Here is a 24,230-nt window from a genome sequence, read left to right on the forward strand (position 1 = left end):
TAAATTTTTAATACCCGAATCTTACCAGTCCCAGCTGACCTAACAGAATAAGGATGTCACTCATTCATTATTGATGGGAGAATTAGTTGCGAATCTTGGTGGGTAAATCCGTTTGGCTCCTTCTTGCCTTGCTCTATCAAAGAGATGGCCCGAAAATGACATTACCCGTCCACAATGTGGAACAATATGGTGCCAATTCAAAACAGTTTTTCTGTCTCTTCTATGCGCTCAGGTCGGTCTATTTGTGGGCAGCAAAACAAGACGTTAAGCTATGTTTTTATTCTGTGGCGTAAATTCTGTTCTTTCCATGCTTATGTTTATATCTACATTGATTTTGGTGTAGTTGGTGGAAAATATGACATTTTACAACTCTTTGATAGTAGATGAACCTAGAAAAATTCGCTCTATACTCAAATTTGCGGGCAACAAAATAAAGTTTAGTTTGCCAGTTGCAGAGAAACAAATGTTGTTTACCTTGATGTTTAATATATTCATCAACATATTTCTGATATTTACTAGCTGCAAAATTTCGACCGGTGGCAAAAAAAAGGTCAGAGGGATAAAACGAGAGAAAGATAACAGCCCTTTGGCAGAGGTCTGTCATATGGTGCTTTTGTCATTCAAACACTTAAGTACTTACTCTTATAGCGGAAGAAATCTTTGTTCCATGTGTAACGTGTACTGCTCGAAAAAAAGAAGCTCGTAGTATGCAATCAATCGTCAAAAATAGTAACTTTTGTGATGCTTAAAATTAGAAGTCAATACTATTCCCAAATAAATGACCACGGAGGCAAAATTAGTGCTAGTCCAAATGCATGAAATGCATACAGCTAATACCATTACGTGCTGAAATCGGCCCATCCCTATTTACCATGTGAAAACCATGTTCGTTAGCACCTCATTTTCAAGCAGTACCCGAAAAACTACTTTCCCTGCATTCGGGGCATTATGCAAATCAGTATCACCAGGGCTAATTTTTCGAAACCACTTTCGTTGCCGGATTGTTAATGTTATATTGTCTGCGTATGCGTGATAGTTTTTTCAGACCCGGACGTAACCGACGAGTGGTAAGGAATTGTTAGTAGCAGTACCCGAAAACTACTTTCGCTGCATTCGGGGCATTACTAGTACTTTTCCTATGCGAATCAGTATCACTCGGGCTAATTTTTCGAAAACACTATCCTTATTTACCGGATTGTTAATGTTATATTGTGATAGTTTTTTAGACCCGGACGCAACCGATGAACGGTAAGGAATTGTTAGTATCGTGTCCATTTAGGTTTTGGATCCCTCGTGGATCGTTGACCGGGACGCTAATTACAGCCGGGCGGTGCGGGAATGCGCCAGGCGGGGGAGTCAATTTGCGGGCACGCGTGGTGACCGATGGTCGGGGCGTGATGAAAAGGGTTAATAGCCGGTAATCAACGCACTCTGACCTCAACCAATCAGTGACCACTTCAGAACCCGTACTACACCTTTCTCATGGGCGAAACCATGTGAGCTTAGTTTTCTAACTGCGGACATTTTTTTCTAAACCCTTTCATATTAATAATTCTTAATAGAAAGATGTATACAAATTCGCAAATGCTGGATGTGTGCACGGTAACTATTAGTGAACGTAGTGTAGTAAGCACTTAAAACTTTGTTGAAGTCTAAAAACAAGGCTGTGTTACCCCTTTTATGATGTCGAAGTGGTATGTTCCAATTGACGGCCCAGTGTCCCAAGTCAGGGGTCTCCCAAATAGGTCAGGAGAGTAAGTCCAGGGTCCTAATGCCACAACATGGTAAACCACTGACCTGACCACCTCACGCGAAATCACCGGGTGCTCCCCGCCAAGTCGTCGGTTCCGGGTCGCAGGTCCGCCCGCAGAGACAGGTGCACTTCCATCGGTGTCACCATCGGGAATTGAACTCGACGGAAAATATCCAGCAAGTGACTTTCTGCAAAGTATACGGTAAGGAAAGTATACATTCCTTTATCACAATAGTTTGTATAGGTTTTCTGTGCTTTCTGGTGAAGCAAAACAACAACAGCACAAAACCTTTGAATAGTTTCGGTCGGTTAAAACCTCATTGGTAAAAAAGAACTCCGTGACACGTAAAAGTAGCGATAAAAATTAACGTCCCAATTAATGAGAGTGTTGCCCATTTTGATTACGAGGATATGTTTTTACTAGCGTACGGTGGATATGCTAAACGCTAGAGCACAGACAACAAAGGGAACGGGAGCGTCGGTGGCTAAATCGTTCGTCCAGCCACCAAGAAATTTTATTGACTGCGACTGCAAGCAATTCACGGAGGTAATTTCGCCCCATTGCCCTCGCACATTCAAAACCACCGATCACTGACTGAATTGACCTCGGGGGCTTGAACCTTGCGACCCCGCTAAATAGCCAACAACTGTTCGGTGCCGCTTTTAAACTTGTTACCACGTTAGCGCCGCCCCGAGAAATTAATCACCACTAACGTTGCGGTTCGCGTTGCGTTTTCGGGCGACTTACCGCTTCCAGTTGTGTAATACTAAAAGAAAAAGCCGAATGTGTGATCGCGAAATCGCAGGTGAAAAATAGGCAAGGGTCAGATGAAATAAATTACGCAGGATTTGATCGTAATGTCCGAGGATATGGGGTTAAATTAGCCGTGATAGCATATTCGGACGCAGCTCGAAAATGTAGCTTGTTTATACCGTTCTTCGGTTCAAAGGGGGGCAATTGCAGCCGCAAAATGAAATGTACGTACTTTGCGTTCATAACGGTTATGCAGGTGCAGGGTCTTGTACATTTCAATTATTAGAATGAAGCGGATAGTCGCTGTTTTTTTGTGAGAGGGCACGCGCGGAAAATAAAGTTTGTCCCAGTGGGAGACTCCCGAATGCCCGTTTGTGTACACTTTCTCTTTTTAATAGACCCACAACGATGCCCAAAGTAAACAGTGCGTCGCCGGGCCGTTCTAAACGCCTAGGCCCGGATCATGTTTTTTCATCATATTCCACGGATCACCGTCTCTGTGGAGCAGAAATAAGGATTAGCTCTTCGCTTCATCAGTTCATTCCTTCACGCTTGGATGCGTTGTCGTTTCTGTGGCCATTTTTCGATCGGGGTTAAAGTCTCTCAGCGGTCGTTTCTTTGCGTTGCGTTTCCATCATTTTCGATTTAGTTGGCTCGGATGTTGTCTCTTTATTTCACAGTTCGTGCCTTGTATATCGAGTTGCAAAGAATGGAGATGATCTTTCTCATTAACATAAAACCATATTCATAATATACTTACACTTCTATGTGCCATTCTCTTTCTTGCTTAGTTGCTACTTCTTTTTTTAAACATTTTATAAAAGCTTGTCAGAATATTCTTCAATGACGACGATTATTAATGCATTCTCTATGAAAGAAACAAGATAATTTCCCTCATCAATATAAAACCATAACGTTACACATAATGTAATTATATGCCTGCGCCTGTCATTTTCTTAGTCCCTGCTTCTTTTTCATTTTTCATTACGCGCGTTAGAGAATCGGTTATGACGATATTTGAATGCGTTTTTTTTTTCACAAAAAAAACGTTGAAAGGTTTCTTTCACAGTCCGTGCTCTAACTATCGAGTCACACGGCGATCTCTTTAAAAATTAGACTATTCCTCATCAACATATACATAATGTGATTTAACGTCTATGTTGCTATTCCTTTTTTCATTATATGAAAGCCCGTTCTTAGGTTATGACGAATTTGGAATGCATTATATACCATATGTTTGATATGATTACAAATCTACGAGCAGTTTCCTTACTTCCTACATTTTTTTTTTCATTTCAGAAATATATTCATAGTGTTCTCCATTTCTGACAATTTTTAAACGCATTGTTAGAGGTGACAGATCCTAGAAAAAACGAATCATTAAAATGTATCGCAATTACGCAACATATTTACAATCCGGGCTCAAAATTTGAACGGCTTTCTCTCTACATGATTTACATTTTGAAATCTGTCAGAAGAGAAAAATGACGATTCAAATTGACCAATAAAACATAGACTCTAAACGGGGCGGGTATTGTTTGTCCCCGTGTGTTGTTGTCTTGTTCTGTGACAAATCCAGCTGATTGCCATATGCAAATCGTACCACCCCAAATCAGTTGTCTCAATTGTTAACAATGGCAAAAGGGAAAAAAGAACACAAGCCATAGAAAAGACATGCAATGCATGTACCCAAACCACGCAGGTAATGCGGCGTGTGGGTGACTTTCTTTTAAACAAACTGAAAGCTAGTAGCTCGCTGTAGTTGTTCATTTTGATATCCACACTTAGGGGCAATGCCAAATATTGTAACCAGTATCCAGGCATTTTTGCGGCGTTCTTTCAGTGTAAATGGCTCTATCCGTTCATCGTTTCTAGCCCAACCACTTGTCTGAAATTTGAGACTAGCGCTGTTCCTCCATTCTGTTCAATCAAGGAGGCTCCTTGGTTCAATATTGGTTAAGATCCCCCACATTTTGTCGAGTATTTGTGCGAGTAGACTTTTTACTAGCACTATGCGTTGTCGGGTCAGTTTATCTATTTGTGCATGTTTAAATCAACATTTTTGGTACCAATTACTTTGTACAAGAAGGTCATATTTTCCCTGTACGAATCTTGAATGCATGTCTTTCTCTCCCTCTCTGTGTTTCTTCATGCGCGCGTGTGTTTGAACAGCTAGCATAAGTCATGTATGGATCTTTCTAATATTCTATGCGGTGGTCATGTTGCAAAATGATTATTAGATTTTACACCCCTTAGAGGCGTTCCTATGTAGTGTAACAGAACTCGTTTTTATATATCTTGTTCTGGAGAACTATTTTCACGATTTTTTTTATAGACATCTCTTTTGGGACAGAAAATAGTGACATATAAGTTTTGACCTTCTATCGTCTTCTTTGGGACACTGCAAGGGCGGTTTAGTTGTAAACTACTAGTATATTTTAGTGTACTATCTAACATACTTTGGACATACTTTAGATGTAGACAACCGACTACTAGAATGTTTGAAAACCAAATATTAGACAATGCGCCAATACACATCACTAGCCGTTTTCATCGCCATAATAATTGTCTATCACCATTTACATACTAGTAGTTGATTTCTTTACAAATATTTTCGGAAAATGATACCTTTTCGGTTTATTTGGAATAACTGGTAGACCACATTTGCACGTAACGCACAAGTTTTGTACAGTACATGTAAGTACGCAAGGTACGTAATATAGGAGTGTACGGTTTGATTCACTCACACAGGAAAGGATCACTTTTCAACTGTTATTCGTTTCATACGGCTTTTGTACGCGTTGTACGGCCTTTTAACGATTTGATCCAGCTTTCGACGTTTCTTCTTTTACAATTTTTTTTTGCTGCAAAAAAACGAAAAGACTGTCGCTTCTAATTTGTCAAATATAAGCAAAAACAAGGCAGTAATAAACGTCAAAAGCTCTATGAAAATGGCACAAACAACTTCGATTCTAGCAAATTCAAACCACTAGACACTGGCGACAAGCCAGAAAAGTCTCCAATTTCTCCCGTTCTTTCCACCAACGTGAACCCATTGCGCTATAACTGAAAACTTGGCCATTCTAAATCTTTCTCTACTCAATACATGTGGCTCAAGAATATCATGATACTGTGATACACTAAACGAATACTTGTTGGTAGCCATTGTAGAATCACCTTTATGTAGAGTCATTATTTCAGACTGTTACTTCTGAGACAGTCAATGAATAGAAGACAATCTAAGAATAGGATATTTATGACAAAAAGAAACCATATAACGAACACGCTATGGTGTTATGTTAATTTTGCCCATCCAGCCAATTATTCTACCACGGACAGCAATTAACACTTTCTCTTGTCAGGTCCTCTTTTCTTGAGGAACGCGTCTGTCTCCTAAACTCTAATGCCATTGTCTTAGTCTCGGGAAGAAACCGTAGAATAATGGCTAAGACACAATGACGACCGTGGTAAGATTTAGTGTAATTATCACCTCTATTCAGTTATCGAACTCTATTATCACGTTGGTCTTTTGTGTTGTATAATTATCGCCGTGGGTTTTTTGTTTCACTTTGAAATGGAACTTGTACTTTTTGTGTCTGTTTTTGTGTGTGGTCGTCGTTGTTTCTAAGTGACAGATGCTCTGGTCAATAGATAGGGAAGCGTCGATGCAAAGTATCCAAAGCATTGAATCAATCGATCTTTACTGGAGAAATAAAAGCTCCTGAAAAGGACCTTATTTCACTAGATGGTGGTCGCGCTCTGCATGATCTCGCTGTGAACTATATTTGATCCGTATAACTCTTGATTTATTTCATATAACAAGTTTTATTGCAAATTCTTGCCCGTGGGCTAATTGCAGGTAACATAAAAGATTCAAACAGTGTAAAATACAATATTACAAGTGTCTAATCTAGTCTAAAACTACTAAAAGCTAACTCTAGATCCTGGGTTATTGGGTTCGACTCCTTTTTTGAAGACATATATGGAATATGACATTTGGAATGCAAAATTTCACAACAGAAGAAACTAGACTGATACACAGCACAGAAGAAAAGCGTATCCAGAGAAAAAGAACTCTAAAACAGACCAGAGTCAGCTTACAGATACTGAGTCAGCTTACAGATTACTTATAAGACTGCGCACATAGCCAAAACTGTATGGCTGATATCAATTAGGGTTCTGAAAAGGTTAATACATGTACTGACCAAAGGAGGCTATATGTATAATCTTATATTTGGGATATCAAGCGAACTGTAAAGGTATGACTGAAACAACATCAAAACACACAAAGATTCGTTTTTATGCAATTCGTTGGGCGATCTGTCAAAAGTTAGGCTACATCGCAGAGAGAGCACGAGCCACGACGAGAGCGCCGTCCTTGTGTTACTGTTAGTGTAAAATAACAAAACATCTCTGTCTAAGGTTCGACCGTTTACATCGGTAAGGCGGGGCTCTACGTTTTGGAGACAATCCCCGGGGGTCTGGGGATCATCCCGACGGTCTGGGGGTTATATCGGAGTTAATTGGTTTTACAGAAGTTCAGATGAACCTCGTTTATCATGTTAGAGTAATAGACGGACAGTGATAGATCGGATGCTTTGGAAGGAATTTGCATATCTAAGCAAAGATTACACACGTCATAGATGTGCGTCGGTATTGATGACACACCCATTTGGTGCGTCTAACCAAGGAGCTTTTATATACTGTAAATGCATTTAAGTTCGCGGAGATTTAATTTCGCGGTAGCGGGAAATGCACTTTTCGCGGTGGTTTTAATTTCGCGATAGCACCATATACTGTAGTCTCTTACTGTTATGGAAACATGTTCGCGGTGGTTTTAAATTCGCGATGAAGCGGCGGCCGCGAAAACCGTAAACATTCATCCACCGCGAAAGTTTCTGCATTTACAGTATCAGAGCTCCTTGGTCCATATAATGTCCTTGCTTGGTCTAACGTTCGAAAGTTTTGTCATGGCGTTATCATATCACCTTGCTTGAATAACTGCCATATGGCGTATCTTATTACCATTTGAACAATTCTAATACAGTGATAGACTTCATCATAATATATATCATTAGCAAGGAGGTTGTCCTTTATCTCCCTCTTTCCATCTCATATATCTACCTAAACAGACAACTAACAATTCAAAGCCAAAAGACAGCTAGCACGAAATTCTGCCACTTTTTGTACATAGGGTAAGAAAAAGTTGCAATATAAAACATAAGAAACAGAGAATAATTTTTCTTCAGCAATGCATATACAATAAGAACACGGCTTTCTTGTGTTATTCTTTGTCAAATTCTGAAAAGAAAATGACTAATACAGACCCCTAAATACCGCCAGGGGGCCAAAACCTGCCAAAGTTCCGCTGCAGTACCAAAACATATCGCTAGGAGACCTTTAATCCAAGGTCTTATGAAGACCACATAGCAAATATCAATTTAAACAATGTATTCAGGCGCTCTCTAGTTACCATGTGGACAGAAAAAAAACGTTTAATAAAGTAAACATACAGTCACTTTAATTAATACCGCTGTTTCACGGTACAAAACATTTATGATATGACAGCGATATGTACAACGAAACGAAGATAATGCTATCTAATATTACATCAAGTAGTAATTGTTCATGAACTGCAGAGCTGTGTAGAGGGGTTAGTATCTACACTGACATTGTCGTATAATACAGTACCAAGTTCAGTTGCAAGGTGGCGCACTTGTCCAAAATGATGATAACCATTGGATACGAGCCTTCAGAATGGGTATTTTAGCTATTAGAACACATTGACTTGTTATGAAATTCAGCAGAAACTCGGCACAATATTGCAGCAAACCAATCTTCTATTTCAACATTTTTTTTTTTAAATTCTAACAAATATAAGAAGAGCCGCTACAGTACCATAATAGGTTGCTAGGAGATCTCATCATTCTGAGGTCTCATCAGGACCTATGTACAAATCAAATATCAAGACAATTCATCAATGTCTTCTCGAGTTTTCATGTTAACCAATGGACACACACACACACACACACACACACACACACATAACATTTTGGCGAAGGTAAAAACCATAAGGGGAAAAGGCATCACTTTCTAATTACTGTGACCCATATGTAAAACAGTAACTGGAAACTATGATCTGAAAGCCGGTCCTGCAAGATGAGGGGGCAACGGACTCTAAGCTAAATTAATATGGCGAGGAATTCAAACTTCAACAGCTACATTAAATGAAAAAAGAGAGTGAGAAACAGTAAGCTTTCGCTTCTAGTATTTTAAAGGACGAGATTTGTAATAAAATGTACCTTAAATTTCTTTTAACGAGTAAAAGAACAGACTTAAGACAATATACCCGTCTACCTTGGGGCAAAAGGTAAAGAGCTAGAGTAGCATGGCATAGTTGGTGCGATTTCCCTTCCGTAAAAAGCCAACAGAATTTTACAAAATGTAGGTTCACTTGTTTTAGACAATGCCTAAGGCCAGAGATAGAGATTGTGGCGAATGTGCAAAGCTATAATGATAGTAGTCTTTGTTGTCTAGTCATACATGTGTAGAAGTAGTCATAAAGTTCACATGGTGACATTGAGAATACTTTCAATTCTAATCTAAAACATGGGTTCTATACTACTCTAGGTTGGGCTTCTTTCTGGGCCTCTAAATGAAATGTGCTTGTATAACTAAGTATGTTCAAACGCATTAGAATTTTTTTCATTAGTTGATATAGGTGTAAAGAGAGAAAACATTATTATGATGCGATTTCAAAGAATTTTGTCTACATATTAACTACATTAGAAATGCATGTAACACCAAAATAGATGGCCAATTGATATGATCAAAACAATACGTTTGATTGATAGCAGGTTGATCTCTACAGACTAGTAAGGCAGGTTGGGACATCCTGGGGGCGTGGCTTCAGACAACTTTCACATAGACTTTCTTTGGTAAAGATAATTTGTTACCTAACAGACAACCTTCAAGACATGCGCTAACATTCAGGGGTCGAATACTTCAATACCGACACTTGAAGGAGTACGTTCTTATTTGGGAGGGTGTAAGGAGCTATCAAGAACGGAATCTAAAGAGGTATCCATATTTCTAGGTATGTCTGTTAGTATTTTAACTTTTCTATTCTGTAGCATACCATATATGCTGTTACATGTACAGTACCATGTTCAGAGCACAACACTTCGAAATCTAGAAATGATTCATGAAAATGGTTTTAGCACTGCATCTAGATTCTAGTTTTGCTTTTCTTCTTTCAGTGTTCTAATTCATAATTGTGATCTGTATGTATTTTCAAGCACGTGCTCTAAGCATAATTAACGTAAGATTGTAAACAAAATTTTTAGTACACAGATTTATCTGACGTTTCTTAACACATTACCGGGAGTGTCTTCTTCTTTATGACGTCTTATCTTAATTGTCTTTCTTTTTTCTAAGACGTTTACGACATTCCCCACTCTGTACCTTAGAACGATGACCTGGTTCAGACAACTACAAGTCATACTAATCGCATCTTACGTGCTTTCACCTTAAAGACAGTCAGAATTTCTTAGTCTAACTTTCTTTACAAAGCGAAGACGTTTGCGGGAAAGCCTTACTTGATATATATGATTGCAACTTTGTTGGCGGAGAAGATTCTCATGTATGGCTATTCTTAGTAGGTCGAGGACAGTGTATAGCCTTGCTTCAGATTTCGACAGACCCCTTTAAAAGCATATCAACCTATGAAGGATTAACCCTAAAAAAGTCATCTGGTGTTGAAAAAGTTTCTTAAAGGTTCACAATGTGACATCAGCACAATATTGAACATTGATTTTTATACCATTTCTTGACATAGTAAGTAAGATCAGTACTATAGAATTGCATACCAATATTTGGGACGAAGGTTACAACATGATTGCATTATACCAACTGTGATGTTTTAAACCATTGCATAGTGTGTTGTTGTTTAGAACAGAGGGGTGTAGTTTGAGATGGTTTCCAAAACTCAGCTCACCTTATATGGTTCATAAACACCAGAAATATGACACAATTATGCAAATATGCTGTAAAAGTTATTGTATATGTCATCTACATGGAGATTTTGTTCAAGTTCTGGACCCAAATATTACATAATAGACCTCAAATGGACAGTGTAATAGTATACTTTTGCTACGTCAAATTTCCTAAAAACTTTCTCTTTTTCTCAGTCGTGATTATTTTTCCAACGCATTGTCTTACGATTTGCCACAAGATTTTTACAGTATCGTTTTGAAGGTAACATTCTTAGGGCTACATTTCTTAAAGAAAACGTAGTTATAGTTACAAAGTCCTGCATTCCATTTTGCAATATGTATTGAGAGAAGTTTTCTTTTTGGTTGCATTTTATGTGTGGGTTTGGAATTAGGGTTAGTCATAATTGTTTACGCAGGATAAACATAAGGAATGTAGTTTGTCGTCTCGAGATAATTGGCACTGAGGTCTCTTACTTGTCTGAGAGTTCAAAGGTCAATCTCTGTGTTACAGACAACAGTGGCAGGGGTTAGAGTTGCGTTGCGTTGCGTGGTGAAAGGGCTCACAATAGAAACTAGTACCACTTAGAAATATTGAGAACCCTCCTTTTTCTTGAAAATTTTGACCCCATTTGAAGGCTTTTTGGATAAAAAGAACAGGTAGGGTCTAAGTTTTCCCATTTTGGGTTAAAATTCCTTTCAGTTTAGTTGGCGTAAGGAGATGTCTGAGTTGTTGGGTTCTGCGGATGGATACAGGAGAAAACTGGGTCAAAGGTGACGTTTCTTCAATGTCATTATATGTCTTATGCAGCGTTCTTGAATAGAGCTAGCTTTGGGCTTTTCTCGCAGTTTGAATAGTGATAAAGTAGACCCCTGTAACTTTCTACTGAAGATTTTTTTTGAGATCCAAATTTGTGTATACTAAGGTTTTAAATGCGGTCTTGCTTTAATTTTTCCTATACTAGGTTCTAAATGGGTAAGTCTAACTCTGATATTTGCCCCGAACACTTAGGCCATACCATATTAATCATATGGATGACAAACTCTGGGCACCCAAAAACTGATGCGAGCGTGCGAAGAAAAAAGTAGTACAAATAAAGAAAAGTTGCCTTCCTTATAAATCTAAGTGGACACGCTGTAAGGGACTGCATTTCATAATTTCACCTCTGCAAACTGCCAGTCGGAAACCACTTACTGGTTACTCGACAAGGATGTTACAAACGGACAGAAAAGTCTACTTTTGACTTTGACCTGTCACTGATGATCGAACCGAATCTTTCCTCTATATACCTAACACAGTACTACATTTCTACCATGGTGTTATACAGTAGGTCGTATGGAGAAATGCGAACTAAAGAAACGGATAGGAAAGTATTCGTGTGTCTTCATTATAGCAAGTACCAGAAACATTTCCTCCTTATAATACTGTTACAATCTATAGTATGTTCATGTAGTGAGAAAGAGCTACCGTATCTATAGGCGGCGCAAGCAGAAGTAAAATGTTTGCGGTAGTTTTCAGTGATGCGGCCATGCACCGCCAACATGAAAGCACAACGAACGTTTCTGCATTTACCTTACCAGGTCTCATAGTGAACAGCGACTCGAATAGCCTTTTATATTGTGTATACACTGGAATGTGAAGCAAAGGTAACGCAAAAAACTCGTGAAAGCAAACAGAAACGTTGTGGTGGTTCTATGGCATTACAACGGCTTAAGTTAAGTCCCTACAACCTTTTAGTGTAATTCAGATATTCAGTTGTGACTTGGACTATTGTCCAACGCTGTCTGACCTGCTTAGACATCCTTTGTAACAAGACAAGAGAGCTTGTCCGTATGGCGCCATGAGTGCTAGAAGTGTGAATTGAACTAAAGAATACTTGTATTACAAATAATAGTATACCAAATATTACCTCCATAATCCATAGTTCGAGTCATCCTGTCACTCATAGTAATACTAGATACCATAGTTTATGGATCATTTGTAAATGTTTTGCTTGATTGGTATACTTACTGATATATTCGAAAGATTATGCCTTTTATGATGATGTTATCATAAGTATATAAGTATGATACGAGGGTTTTGTTAAAGCTTGCAACTCCTTCATATTATGGTATTTCTTTTACCTTTAGAATGCATGTGGTAATTATGTCAACATTTCCTTGGAGAAATTTCAAATATTTAGTATATCAGCACAATGGCCTCTGTGTCAATGTAGAAATACAAAACGCATGCAGCCACTCTCATTGGTTAAACAGTTAATTGCATTTCCTTCGCATTGGCTGAAGTGCTAATTGTGATGGACAGTCAGGATCGGTCTATTCCTTCGCAAGTTAAAATGACATTTCTATCCTTAACCACGTTTTACAAAGTTGCATGGTTTAAAATATCTTTTTTTTTTCATTTTTGCTATTTGAGGTAGTAAGAAAACAATCTCATTAGTACGTCGATGAAATTAAGGCGGTTGTTTCACTGAAGCTGCGACACTTGACGGCGTTGCCGCCGCCGAGCGATTTGACAGAGCGCTCGAAGAATGTCATCGATAAAAACCGAATCTTTTTACGCATTGTATGTTTTGTCGTCTTTCTAGTCATACTTGTACGTTTTCAAGACATTCTCATTATGAAGTTAAGGGTATTAACACATATAGAATTTAAGACACTGCGACAACGCTAACGTTTTAACGTACCACATCTTCAGCGAGAAACCCACTCTGGACATCCAGATACGTGTAATGGAATCCACGACGCAAAAGTTACTCAACTTTATCAAGCCAAGGAGGTTGAACCTTTTTTTCAACCTCCTTGGTCAAACTTGCTGCGCTGCTTGAGCAACTTTGTATTAAACAAATCATTGGTGTTTTCAATTTCTTTATGGGTGAATTTTTTTTCAACAGATAAATAGAGCACAGCGTTAAAAAAAGATGGCGCTAGAGTTGACTACGAAGTCTCGATCCACACAAGAAGGCCGAGTCAACGGAGGAATCCGTGAAACCGAAGTGAAGTCGTCTTCTTCCTCGCCCGAGATGGTCTCCACAACCAACCACGCCAACTCCAACATGGCCGCCTCTTTGAAGAGCGCTCTAGCGAGACCAATCTTATCAACGAGTAACCAAACTCCAATTAGAGGGTACCCGATGAACGCAGGGCCGCGGCTGTACGGCATTCACAAGTCTCTAGCTTCCATGGGGCTCTTTAACGGGATGAAAGGGGAAACCAAACCGCACGACATGCGAGCCGCCAAGGACGCCATGATGGCGCCCATTCCGGTTCCCCTCCCTGCTCACATCCCGCTGGAGACCCGGATGTTGATGGAGGCCCGGATGAGAAGAGACCTGGGGCTGACGTCACCGATTCCCATGACCCCCCGCGGCCCAACGCCCAGCATCTCCCTCCAGTTTTCACAGGTGCGCGGCAAAATTTGGTAGCGTCGAAAAATTGTATTATAGAACTCACTTCTTTTTACCATCTTGCACCTGTAACTTTTTCAGTTAACGTTATAATTACAACTTCATAAAACTTTGAACACTAAGCACCCCCACACATACGCACTCATAAATTCGGAGTAATATCTAGTGAATGTTAACAGCAACAGTTATAAAAAATAACAGTTATAAAAAATGTCTATGATCTCATGGCATTTTTTTTATTGACGTTTATAGGAGGAGGTCGATGCCGTCCTTTATGGATATGTCCGAAACCAGATCAACGAAGTACTTCCGGGTCATGCCATCTCGGGCATCCGGTTTGCCGAAACTGAGGCCGAGCATAGAGGTATGTTTTTATTGAAAGTTTAAAGTCAAAAGCTTTTGACATACATTAACTGTAATGATTTCAATAGCACTATCTCCAGGCTCCAAACTATGCAACTTCTGTTCTATAAAAACTAAGCTGACTGTTCTATAAAAGTAAAATAACTGTCCTATATATATTAAAACTAAAATGATGAAACCTTTTTCAGAAACAACGTTGGGAGGGATACAAAGAGGCAAAGACAAGAGCCTTGCCAACCGCGCAATGCTGGATTTGCCCGAAGGTAAGAAATCAAAAGTAAACAAACAAACAAACAAACAAACACAAATGTTTACAAAATAATGTAGCATTTTGTGTAAAATTCCGACAGGTCTATTCGACAAAAAAATCTGTAGTTCTTGGACTGCGTTGTAACTAAATATGTGATGTCGATTCTTCACTTGTTGTGAACAGAGTTTAAGTTTGAAGTGAAATACTTGAATCCATTCGTTGAATATGCATGATTTATGAAATTTCGCCAGGTGTAATACTATCATATTGAGAATTGTTTTCCTCCGTAAAGGTAGTTGCATCTCACATCTGTTCATTTTTGTTACCAGTTATGTTAATACATAATTTGTTTTTTCTTAGGGCTTGGATTTTTCCAGACGCGATTCACGTCAACAAAACACTTCGGCGTGTACTGCAAACAGGCGGCCATCCCGAAAGGCACTCGCTTCGGTCCCTTCGTGGGTAAAATCATCAACATCAGTGAGATCAAGACTGACGACGACAACAGCCATATGTGGGAGGTAACACACCTTTTTTATTCTTTCCTTTGAATAATGTTAACTTCACGATAACAAATGATTAAACTTAAAGGATGACGAAGCAAATTTTAAAGTAAATAGAAACAAGTTCTAAGTCTAAGTGGGTATCCTAACAGCTTGACGTTTTATTTGATAACTGTGTGGGTGCAACCAACTACAACGCCATTGGATCGAAGCCAAACCTTACTTCCAATTCTACTAGACCTATTACACCCGTTTCACCTGACATAAGACCCGACTCGGCCACTCTGCATTATAGTCATGTAGCTGGGCACCAAAACAAACAAATTGACCGGCAACTGATTGTAATACATGTATCGCAGTTCTCATGGAGCGGAGCAAACAAATAATCGTACTATATTGAGTTAGATTTCAAATCTTGCATTAGAGTTGAACAAACTTATATCAAACTCTCAGCCACTTGACAAACGTCACAGTACAAATATGAATATAGCTTAGCAACAAAGAGATAATGCAAATTATTGTTGCCAACTTACCCCAATCTTGTTTGACGCCAAGTCCAATGGTTGTTGTATAAACAGTAGGAAAGTTTTCTTTGAAGTTCTCCAAATCTCATCCGCCATCTTGATTTCAGATCTTCCAAGATGGCAAGCTAAGTCACATGATCGACGGGCGGGGGCCGACGGGAAATTGGATGGCGTACGTCAACTGTGCCCGGTACGCGCAGGAGCAGAACCTGATCGCCATTCAGTGCGAGGGGCAGATCTACTACGAAGCCTGCAAAGAAATTCCACAGGTACTGTACTTCAAAACAGTCTATGACAGTTTCACCTGCACTAACTTTTCACGCGTAAAAGCGCTCCTAGCAGAAACAGTCTGCACTGCAGCGTTCATGGAATTTGTGAAGAATTTACTTCACTTGCAACGACATGGATGTAGCCACCGAATGCGTAGATATTCAAGTCATGACAGAAAAAAGACGCAACTTTCAACGCTTCATACGCCGTTTTCTTAAGGAGTAAATGCCAAATTCATTGGTTAAACACAAAGCTTGCGATGTTTAACTTCAGGGAAGGGAAACATACTGTTTTTGCTCAATTTTCGTCTCCAAACAAATAAGGTCAATGACGGCTGTCATTCGGTGGAGTTCCATTACATTATGTAGCAAGTGGCAGGACAGAGCTGGAGGGGCTGGTCACCATTTGTATACATATAGGAATTCTGTCTGAGTATACGTAGGAATAAATAGAGCAGTAGTTTGTTAGGCTAGACCTTGTGGTGGCAGACATGAATTTGTGAATTTGCTTGCAAATGTTACCGTTATAGTTTATGTTCAAAGCGTGCATGGTTGATAAAAATGTTATGGTTGATGTTTTACTTACAGGGTGCTGAGCTCCTGGTGTGGTACGGGGACTGCTACCTGCAGTTCATGGGGATTCCGGTAGCGCTGAAAGAGATGGCGGACAGCGGTGCTGGGGCGGTGGCGGAAAACGGCGAAGGTGAGCAATGATGTCCTTCTGTAATATGATTTATATTAACTTTTTCTTTGTAAAGAATATCAACCATCCTAGTCCTTTCGGGGGGCTGGGAGAGTCGGCGGTACTGTGTATTGCTGAGGTCCAATTTGGTAAAAAGGACCCCCGGAAAGTTAATGGGTTCCTTTCCTGCACTTTGGGGCTTGACCAATAGGATTCCCCTTGGAACACATCGTTCCTACCGGGCTATTTTGGGGCACGGCGGGGTCCCTGAATTTTTCTTAAAGCTCTCAGTTTAACTCAATCAAGGACCCGGCAACAAATAGACCCCGTGACCTAGTAGATTTGCTACGTTTAGTATCTAAATGATTGCTAACTTTGACTCTTCTCTTTTCTATCTAGCCAAAGAAGGCTACACGTGTGACAGATGTGGCAAGGTGTTTGCCTACAAGTACTACAGAGACAAGCACCTCAAATACACTAGGTAGGTGGTAAACTATGCTTCTAACTCAGTGATAATTTCATCATGTAAATAGATGTATAGCAAGATTCTGAAATATCTACAGCAACAGCTGGCGTTTCTGTGACAGTCCGTCGTCTTCCTCAGGGTAATGATAAATAGGACAATATTTACCGTTTGGGACCGCATTTGTAGAGTTGCAGTAGCGACGCCTAGCACTGCAGTGTGCAGTAGAAACTGTTGAAGCTGTTCTTGTATGTATTATGCCGCTTGTGAATAAGGAAATTTGCTGTGTAACGTTTCCTAATTATTCCGAATGTTTTATCTTAAACATGCTAAACACAAAGCTAGCTAGTTTTGACGATTAGTCTCTAAAGATAACCATGCATACTATGTTGTATTGTAACCTTTTGGCATTATTTCAAAGCATCAAACTCTTTGTTTGGCATTTCTCATAACACTTCTTTTGAAGACTTACTAGACTTGATCATGCGTAGATCTGAATCTATGCAATACCTTGTAAAAAAATTACTTTCAAACCGTCAAGATTCAGATTGGTGTCTTATAATCTATTAACCGTATGAATCTATCAACGAATGTTACATATATCTGCACAGTAACTGCACTGCATTGTAATTGAAGAGGTAACTGTCTGGAAAGATTGTAAACTTTTGTTGTTGTTGTTGTTTTGTTTAGATGTGTCGATCAAGGCGACCGCAAGTTTCCGTGCCACCTCTGCACTCGCTCGTTCGAGAAGCGCGACCGCCTGAGGATCCACATTCTCCACGTGCACGAGAAGCACCGCCCGCACAAGTGCTCCGTCTGCGGGAAGTGCTTCTCACAGTCATCCAGGTAGGTGGCGCTGCTGCGCGGTCAACTTTTTTTCAGACGGTATTGCAGAATTGCATTGCTAGTTTCAGACACATACAATCATACATCAGATATAATCATGATAGGTATACCAGACATTTTAAAACACAAGTTCCCTGTCTGTGGGACTGCTTCTCACAGTCATCGAGGCAGGTGGCGCTGTTGCGCGGTCAACATTTTTTCAGACGGCATTGCAGACTAGCATTGTTAGTTTCAGACGGCATTTTAGATACAATCATGATAGATATACCTTCAGACATTTTAAAACACAAGTGCGTGGGAAGTGCTTCTCCCAGTCATCCAGGTAGGTGGCGTTGCTGCGCCATCAACTTCAGACGGCATATTGCAGAAACCATCATTGATAGTGTCAGACGGCATTGCAGATGCAATCATGATAGAAAATACCCCCAGACAGCTTCAAACACATGTATGCATGGAGAGAGAGGGGGAGAAAGAGAGAGATGGAAATGGTGGAGGGAAAGAAGAATCAGTGCTGGAAATAGTCAACCATGTATACACAATTAAAGACTGGAGATGATGACTCTGTACTACAGTTTTGTGTTAACCGTTATTTCTACATGTATATTTCAGCTTGAACAAGCACATGCGAGTCCACAGTGGAGAAAGACCATACAAGTGTGTGTACTGCAGCAAGGCCTTCACCGCGTCCAGTATCTTACGGTATGACATTTCCAACATCATTGTACATATATATAGTCTTTTCCTCTTTCTACATTTTGTCGCTATCCGCGCAGCCTGATGGCATACAAAGTTTTGCCTGCACGTACGGTTCTGCGGCGTGTCTGTGTGCTCCTCTATGCGTCGGATTCCCTACGAGTTCGTACGGAGGCGGTACTTACCACTTACGGATCCCAAAAGATTGCCCACGTTCTGGCACTTAAGAGTAAATTCACAACCTTGAAGGAGCATGTGGCTAACTGTTGTTTATTCTTCTTTCCCAACAGGACGCATATCCGCCAGCACAGCGGAGAGAAGCCGTTCAAGTGCAAGCACTGCGGGAAGGCCTTCGCGTCCCACGCCGCGCACGACAGCCACGTGCGGCGGACACACACCCGCGAGAAGCCGTGCGCCTGCAGCGTCTGCGGCAAGTTCTTCGCACAGCCCTACGAGCTCAAGTTCCACATGAACACACATACCGGTGGGTAGTCCCAAGAAGGCCATGTTTTCAGTTACGACAAGGTTTTTGGTCAACAGCATGTAACTCGAGAAGTTGTGAATGGATCTTAGTGATACTTGGCAGGTGTGTAGTGGTTAGAATGAAGGTCAAGTCTAAAAAGTGTTTTACCTACAATACTGCACTGGGCTTTGTGTTTTATGTGTTTGTTTGTGGGCAACATAACTCGAGAAGTTGCTAATAGATATATTCCAGGTAATTAGTAGGTGAATAGCAGTTGTGAAAAGGAAGGTATTGTGCTCTTGGAACTCTCGTTCTGATATGCAAAGCAATGTCCCCGGCCTATACAATATTTCTTTGGGTCGGCTCTGCTTAACCCGGCCGAGGTTTCCACCTTTGTGGGCGTGACCATTAGCCAGCTGTCAGCCAATCAGAGAACTGGCTTGAGCTAAGAAGGAAAAAAAAAATCGATTTATATAGGCGATTTCCTGATTGGCTGACAGCTTATTGGTGGCCACGCCGACAGGAGTAGAAACTTCTTCAGAGCAATGGGTCAAAGGTAAATACTGGATTTAGGTATCGGCCCCCGTCCCGGTTAGAAGAATGAGGAAAGCCCTGATTTCATTGCCTTATTATTCCCTCTCTTAAAGTAATACTGTTCAGTTGCCATGAATTTTTTTTTAGTTGCGGAACGGTTTATGCTTTTCCACAAAGCAATCTATGAACTTCCATGTGAGTCTCATATTACCATGCTGTTCAATCAAAAAAAAATCTAATCATTATTTCTCTGTGTCAATCATTTCAGGTGAGAAGCCATACACCTGTGAAAAGTGTGGGAAAGGCTTCTTCAGCCCCTCATCACGTGACCGCCACTGCCTCCGATTGGACTGCTCCATCGAGGGTGATGATGACGACATGGACATGTCCGCCAATCAGATGGCCACAAATGGCGGTGCCTCGTCTCTTGTCGCCATTCAGAAACAGGAGTTGGACATAGAAGTTTGAATCTGAAAGAACTTTTTTGCTAGAATGCAGTTTATGAATATCACGCCTATCAACGCATCCGCAAGTCAAATGTGAATGTGGCCCCTGATAATAAGTCACAATTGCCAAATTTCACAAAGACCATACTTTTGCATGTCATGTCCAGATATATACGACTACCGTCGGTTGGTCTGTACGTGAAACACGAAGACTTGTTTTGTTCATGTCTATGGGGCTTTCACCTTTGACCTCCGCATGCGCAGTTGGATACTTGCACTGGCCTTTACATGCATTCAAACGACAAAAGTATGTTCGTTAAAGAAAAATGCTAGACTTGATTTGCTCGGGCTCTACGTAAAGAATCAAAAGATTCAAATGCCATTCGTTGGTGTAACGCCTTCAATGCTGTTGCCGTATGTGGCACATTTGAATCAATAGTATACAGTGTGTAGATATTCACTGAGAAATCCGTGTGAATAGTAAAACTGACTCTTAATTTTTACATGTCTCCGAGGATAGATACTGACATCATATCTGGCATCACTGGATTTTTTCAACCGGGGAAAAATTTATCAACGAAACATTGCGTTTTGTAATATAGAAAGCAGTTTTCCAAGAAGAGCTAAAACTGAAAGTAAAAGAGGAAAACAAGAGGGGAAAAGTTGAAGAAGAGTAAATTTTATCTCGTGAATAGTTTGAAGACTGGACTTTGTACCATTTTGTGCCATTATTAAGACGCCAAGAACATCTCAGGGAATTTTGTATAATTTTGACGGCCATAAAATTAATCTTAGGCGCTCCGCACTTCAGACATTTTTAAGGGAAACGTTTTTCGTATTAAACAAGAAGCTACACGGTTGGATCTGTTGCATTGATACAAATTTGGCACTAGTGCGCAGTTACATAACAAATTTACTAATAAATCTTTAATTTAAAACAGACAATGGCTATGGCTATGAGTCATATTGGTTTTATGATGTATAATTCTGTTCGAAAACAGGCCCAAATCAAAACTAGCCAATGAAAACTGGTTAACGCACATTATCAATTAGAAGGGTGAAACCAAATGCTCTTAGGGAGAAAAAATTATTATTTTGTAACAATGCCCCCCCCCCCCATCCCAAATGTATGGTTTGGTCATACAAAATGGCATCGGACGTACTGTATGTATCTATTTATAGAATTGAACGTTACCTCGATGGTGTGATGATGTACATATGCAAATGAAGTTTATTCATGGATTTGCTACCAATGTTGTGAAACTTAACGATTTTCAAAAAGTTTTCTGTGATATCCGTAAAAGGAAGTGTTCATTGGAAAGGGACACTATTGAAGAACGGTCTGTGTCTTTTTGGGGAATGTTGAGAACTGTGATTATGTTTGGACCAATCAGCGTGCTTTATTGACAGGGTCTATGTTCTGATTGGTTAGGTTATAAGTATCCCCATATATGGAACATTTTATATTGTTATTTACTTTGTACTTGACCAAGGAGCTTGACTTGACCAACTATGGTTGTTGTTTTTGTACCTCTATTTATACAAAATGTGTCATTTAAATTCAGAATGGTGTTTATATTGTCCGTAACGTATTCCGCGTTTTTTATGGAAAAATTCTGAGTTTTATGAAAAAGCAAATAGACAGTCTGTCGGTTCTGTATTGGAAGATTGGTATTGTGATTTTAAGCATTTCATAAAGTTTTAGACCTACAGTCGCTGGGTAGACGACTTATACTTGATTTGACTAATGAGAGTGATGCTCCAAAACTGCTTGTTTACAACTGACGTCGAATTTTCGTATGGAGGAAGCTAAGAAAGGTGATGAAAAATCTGTGTTACAAAATGATTTAGGTTTATAAAGATAAGCAAATGTTTCAACCACCGTATAGAGACTATGAATACGATGTAGAAGTCAAGGTTTCATAATAACCGTTTTGCCGATTGACAATCATGTTGTAAAGTGTAAAACATGTATATGTACTGTGAGATATCGGATTGTTTATATACAGTGTTTTTATACCGTTTTTGTTTTGTGTTTGTTTCATTGGTTATATGCATGGAAATTTAACAGAGATGGTGAAACACAGTATAAAGAGATAAACTGAAAGTAAACTCCAACTAAAAAACTGAAATCGATGGAATTTTCGACTGGATCGCTTCAGCTGTTCTGGTCACGTGACATTCTGTACATGTGACGTCGGCAAGATGTCGGAACGGGGGACGGTACCGACTTTTAAAACATTTGACCCATTTGTGACGTCATAGTTGCAGAATGTCACGTGACAGCCTGATCGATTCAGTATAAAGTTCAGGGGAGTCCAATTTTTGATTTGGATAACAGCTTATCTCTTCATAATACAATACAGTTAATATTGTTTAGTTGTTGGCTAGAGAGGTCAACATACATGTAGTTACAATGTAATATATAATTGTTTCTACATCGTTGATTCTTACGGTCAAATTCTGTACAGAAGTACCACCCATAAGACCCCTAAAATATGATTTGTATGGTCAATATAGATCTAGACAGGATTCTTAATGCTTGTGTCAATGGAAAAAGTATCTCTAAGCAGGGAGGTCCTTGCTCTAGAGGACCACAAAAAAGTGTTCGTAATGGTCTTCTATCGAGGCGGTCACTTGTACAGGTTTGACTGTATTTGACAGCGATAGGACTTTATTTTGCTTACTAAATGTGACAATCAATGAATGTTTTTTAAATGTCAATGTTACATGTGTACATGGAAAATCAAGAATAAAATGCTAAAATGTTACAATGTGTTGTCATTCTTTGTAAACATTGTGCCAGGTAGATAACGCAAGTTCACCTTTATCTGCGGGGTGACCCTTTTTTTTTTATTTATTTTTTACTCAATGGTCACCACGTAACAAGGCCTGAAGGCCACCCAATGTTACGGGTTACGTGATTGGAACTGTAACAGCAACTCCGCGGCCCTAGGTCAGAAACATCATGATTGAGACCAGCCAAATTGCTCACTATGAGTGAGGACTAACTGACCTAATAGGCGAAGCAGGGGTTACGTCAGGGCTGCTCGGGAGATTCCCTACCCCTATTTTGGCCGGAATGGTTTGATCCGCTCGGGTGGATGTTCGCACATGTGGCGGGTTCTTTAACGTGCATAGGCACCCCGACCAATCGAATGGGGACATCCCTCGCGAATGTGCACACTCCTCTAGAAAAGAGGACACTCCTCGACTTTCAAGGGGACGCTCCTCTGGGCAAGGGGATGTTCCTCCCTCAATTAGGGGACGCTCCTCCGGAAATGGTATGTTTACCGGGCATAGGGGACGTCCCTCCAACACCCCCGCCGGCCCGTGGAATCGGCCGAAAACCCGACAAATCCCTTTCTAGTTCATCTAAATCACAACATCCAAAACTTTAACCCCGTCAGTGCTCTCGACAAACATGACACCTCGCCAGGTAATGATAGTTTTTGATTAAAAATTGAGGCATGTTGGAAATAAAGCTGACCGCCGGCAGAACATCACTTCTCTTCAGTGTTTTAATGGCGGCGTATCGCACGCCCGACAAGCACAACATCGAGTTTTAGCCTAAATATCCGCGTGCTTGTCGAGTTTTAAGGCCTCCCTCCCTAACACACGTACATGGGAGAAGTTTCTAACACGATGTCAGACCAAGGACGTTATATCAGACGTAGTTATTCGGGATTTTTTGTACAACTCGGCTACATGGCCCGATACCGATCCGTGTGCTTGTCGAGACAGGCTTCCCTCCCCAGCACACGTACGGGCGCCCGGTTCTCTGTCACGGTAAACCGTAGTTATCGAGCGTTTCCAGTACACCGTGGCCTTTTTACAGGCCATAACAGATAACTACGTCTGACATCGTTTCAGAAACTTCTCCCATGTACGTGTGTTAGGGAGGGAGGCCTTAAAACTCGACAAGCACGCGGATATTTAGGCTAAAACTCGATGTTGTGCTTGCCGGGCGTGCGATACGCCGCCATTTTAACACACTGAAGAGAAGTGATGTTCTGCCGGCGGTCAGCTTTATTTCCAACATGCCTCAATTTTTAGTAAAAAACTATCATTACCTGGCGAGGTATGACGTTTGTCGAGAGCACTGACGGGGTTAAAGTTTTGGATGTTGTGATTTAGATGAACTAGAAAGGGATTTGTCGGGTTTTCGGCCGATTCCACGGGCCGGCGGGGGTGTTGGAGGGACGTCCCCTATGCCCGGTAAACATACCATTTCCGGAGGAGCGTCCCCTAATTGAGGGAGGAACATCCCCTTGCCCAGAGGAGCGCCC

The 24,230-nt window shown here is 40.4% G+C and overlaps 1 protein-coding gene and 1 long non-coding RNA gene across 3 annotated transcripts in view; one reads left to right on the forward strand and one right to left on the reverse strand.

Moving 5' to 3' along the window:
• The window catches only part of LOC118404840, a 35,525-nt gene extending 19,827 nt beyond the window's left edge, over positions 1–15,698 (reverse strand). The window contains exons 1-2 of the long non-coding RNA XR_004829816.1: positions 15,555–15,698; positions 1,798–1,941 (exon numbers count right to left, since the gene is read on the reverse strand). This is a non-coding gene — a long non-coding RNA (uncharacterized LOC118404840). The remainder of the gene's footprint in view (positions 1–1,797; positions 1,942–15,554) is intronic.
• LOC118404836 (PR domain zinc finger protein 14-like) lies at positions 1,870–22,712 on the forward strand. Of its 2 annotated transcripts, none has more exons than XM_035804204.1 (12): positions 1,870–1,955; positions 13,393–13,902; positions 14,158–14,269; positions 14,457–14,531; positions 14,879–15,039; positions 15,653–15,814; positions 16,403–16,517; positions 16,896–16,977; positions 17,650–17,805; positions 18,415–18,504; positions 18,789–18,982; positions 19,764–22,712. In XM_035804204.1, the coding sequence occupies exons 2-12, from the start codon at positions 13,420–13,422 to the stop codon at positions 19,961–19,963; spliced, it is 1,830 nt and encodes a 609-aa protein (XP_035660097.1). In that variant the 5' UTR covers positions 1,870–1,955; positions 13,393–13,419; the 3' UTR covers positions 19,964–22,712. The 2 variants fall into 2 exon arrangements, with proteins under 2 accessions (XP_035660097.1, XP_035660098.1); XM_035804205.1 differs by lacking the exon at positions 1,870–1,955 and adding an exon at positions 9,451–9,603.
• Positions 22,713–24,230: the final 1,518 nt, after the last annotated feature.

Source organism: Branchiostoma floridae, chromosome 17, assembly GCF_000003815.2.
Source record: "Branchiostoma floridae strain S238N-H82 chromosome 17, Bfl_VNyyK, whole genome shotgun sequence".
NCBI lineage: Eukaryota > Metazoa > Chordata > Leptocardii > Amphioxiformes > Branchiostomatidae > Branchiostoma > Branchiostoma floridae.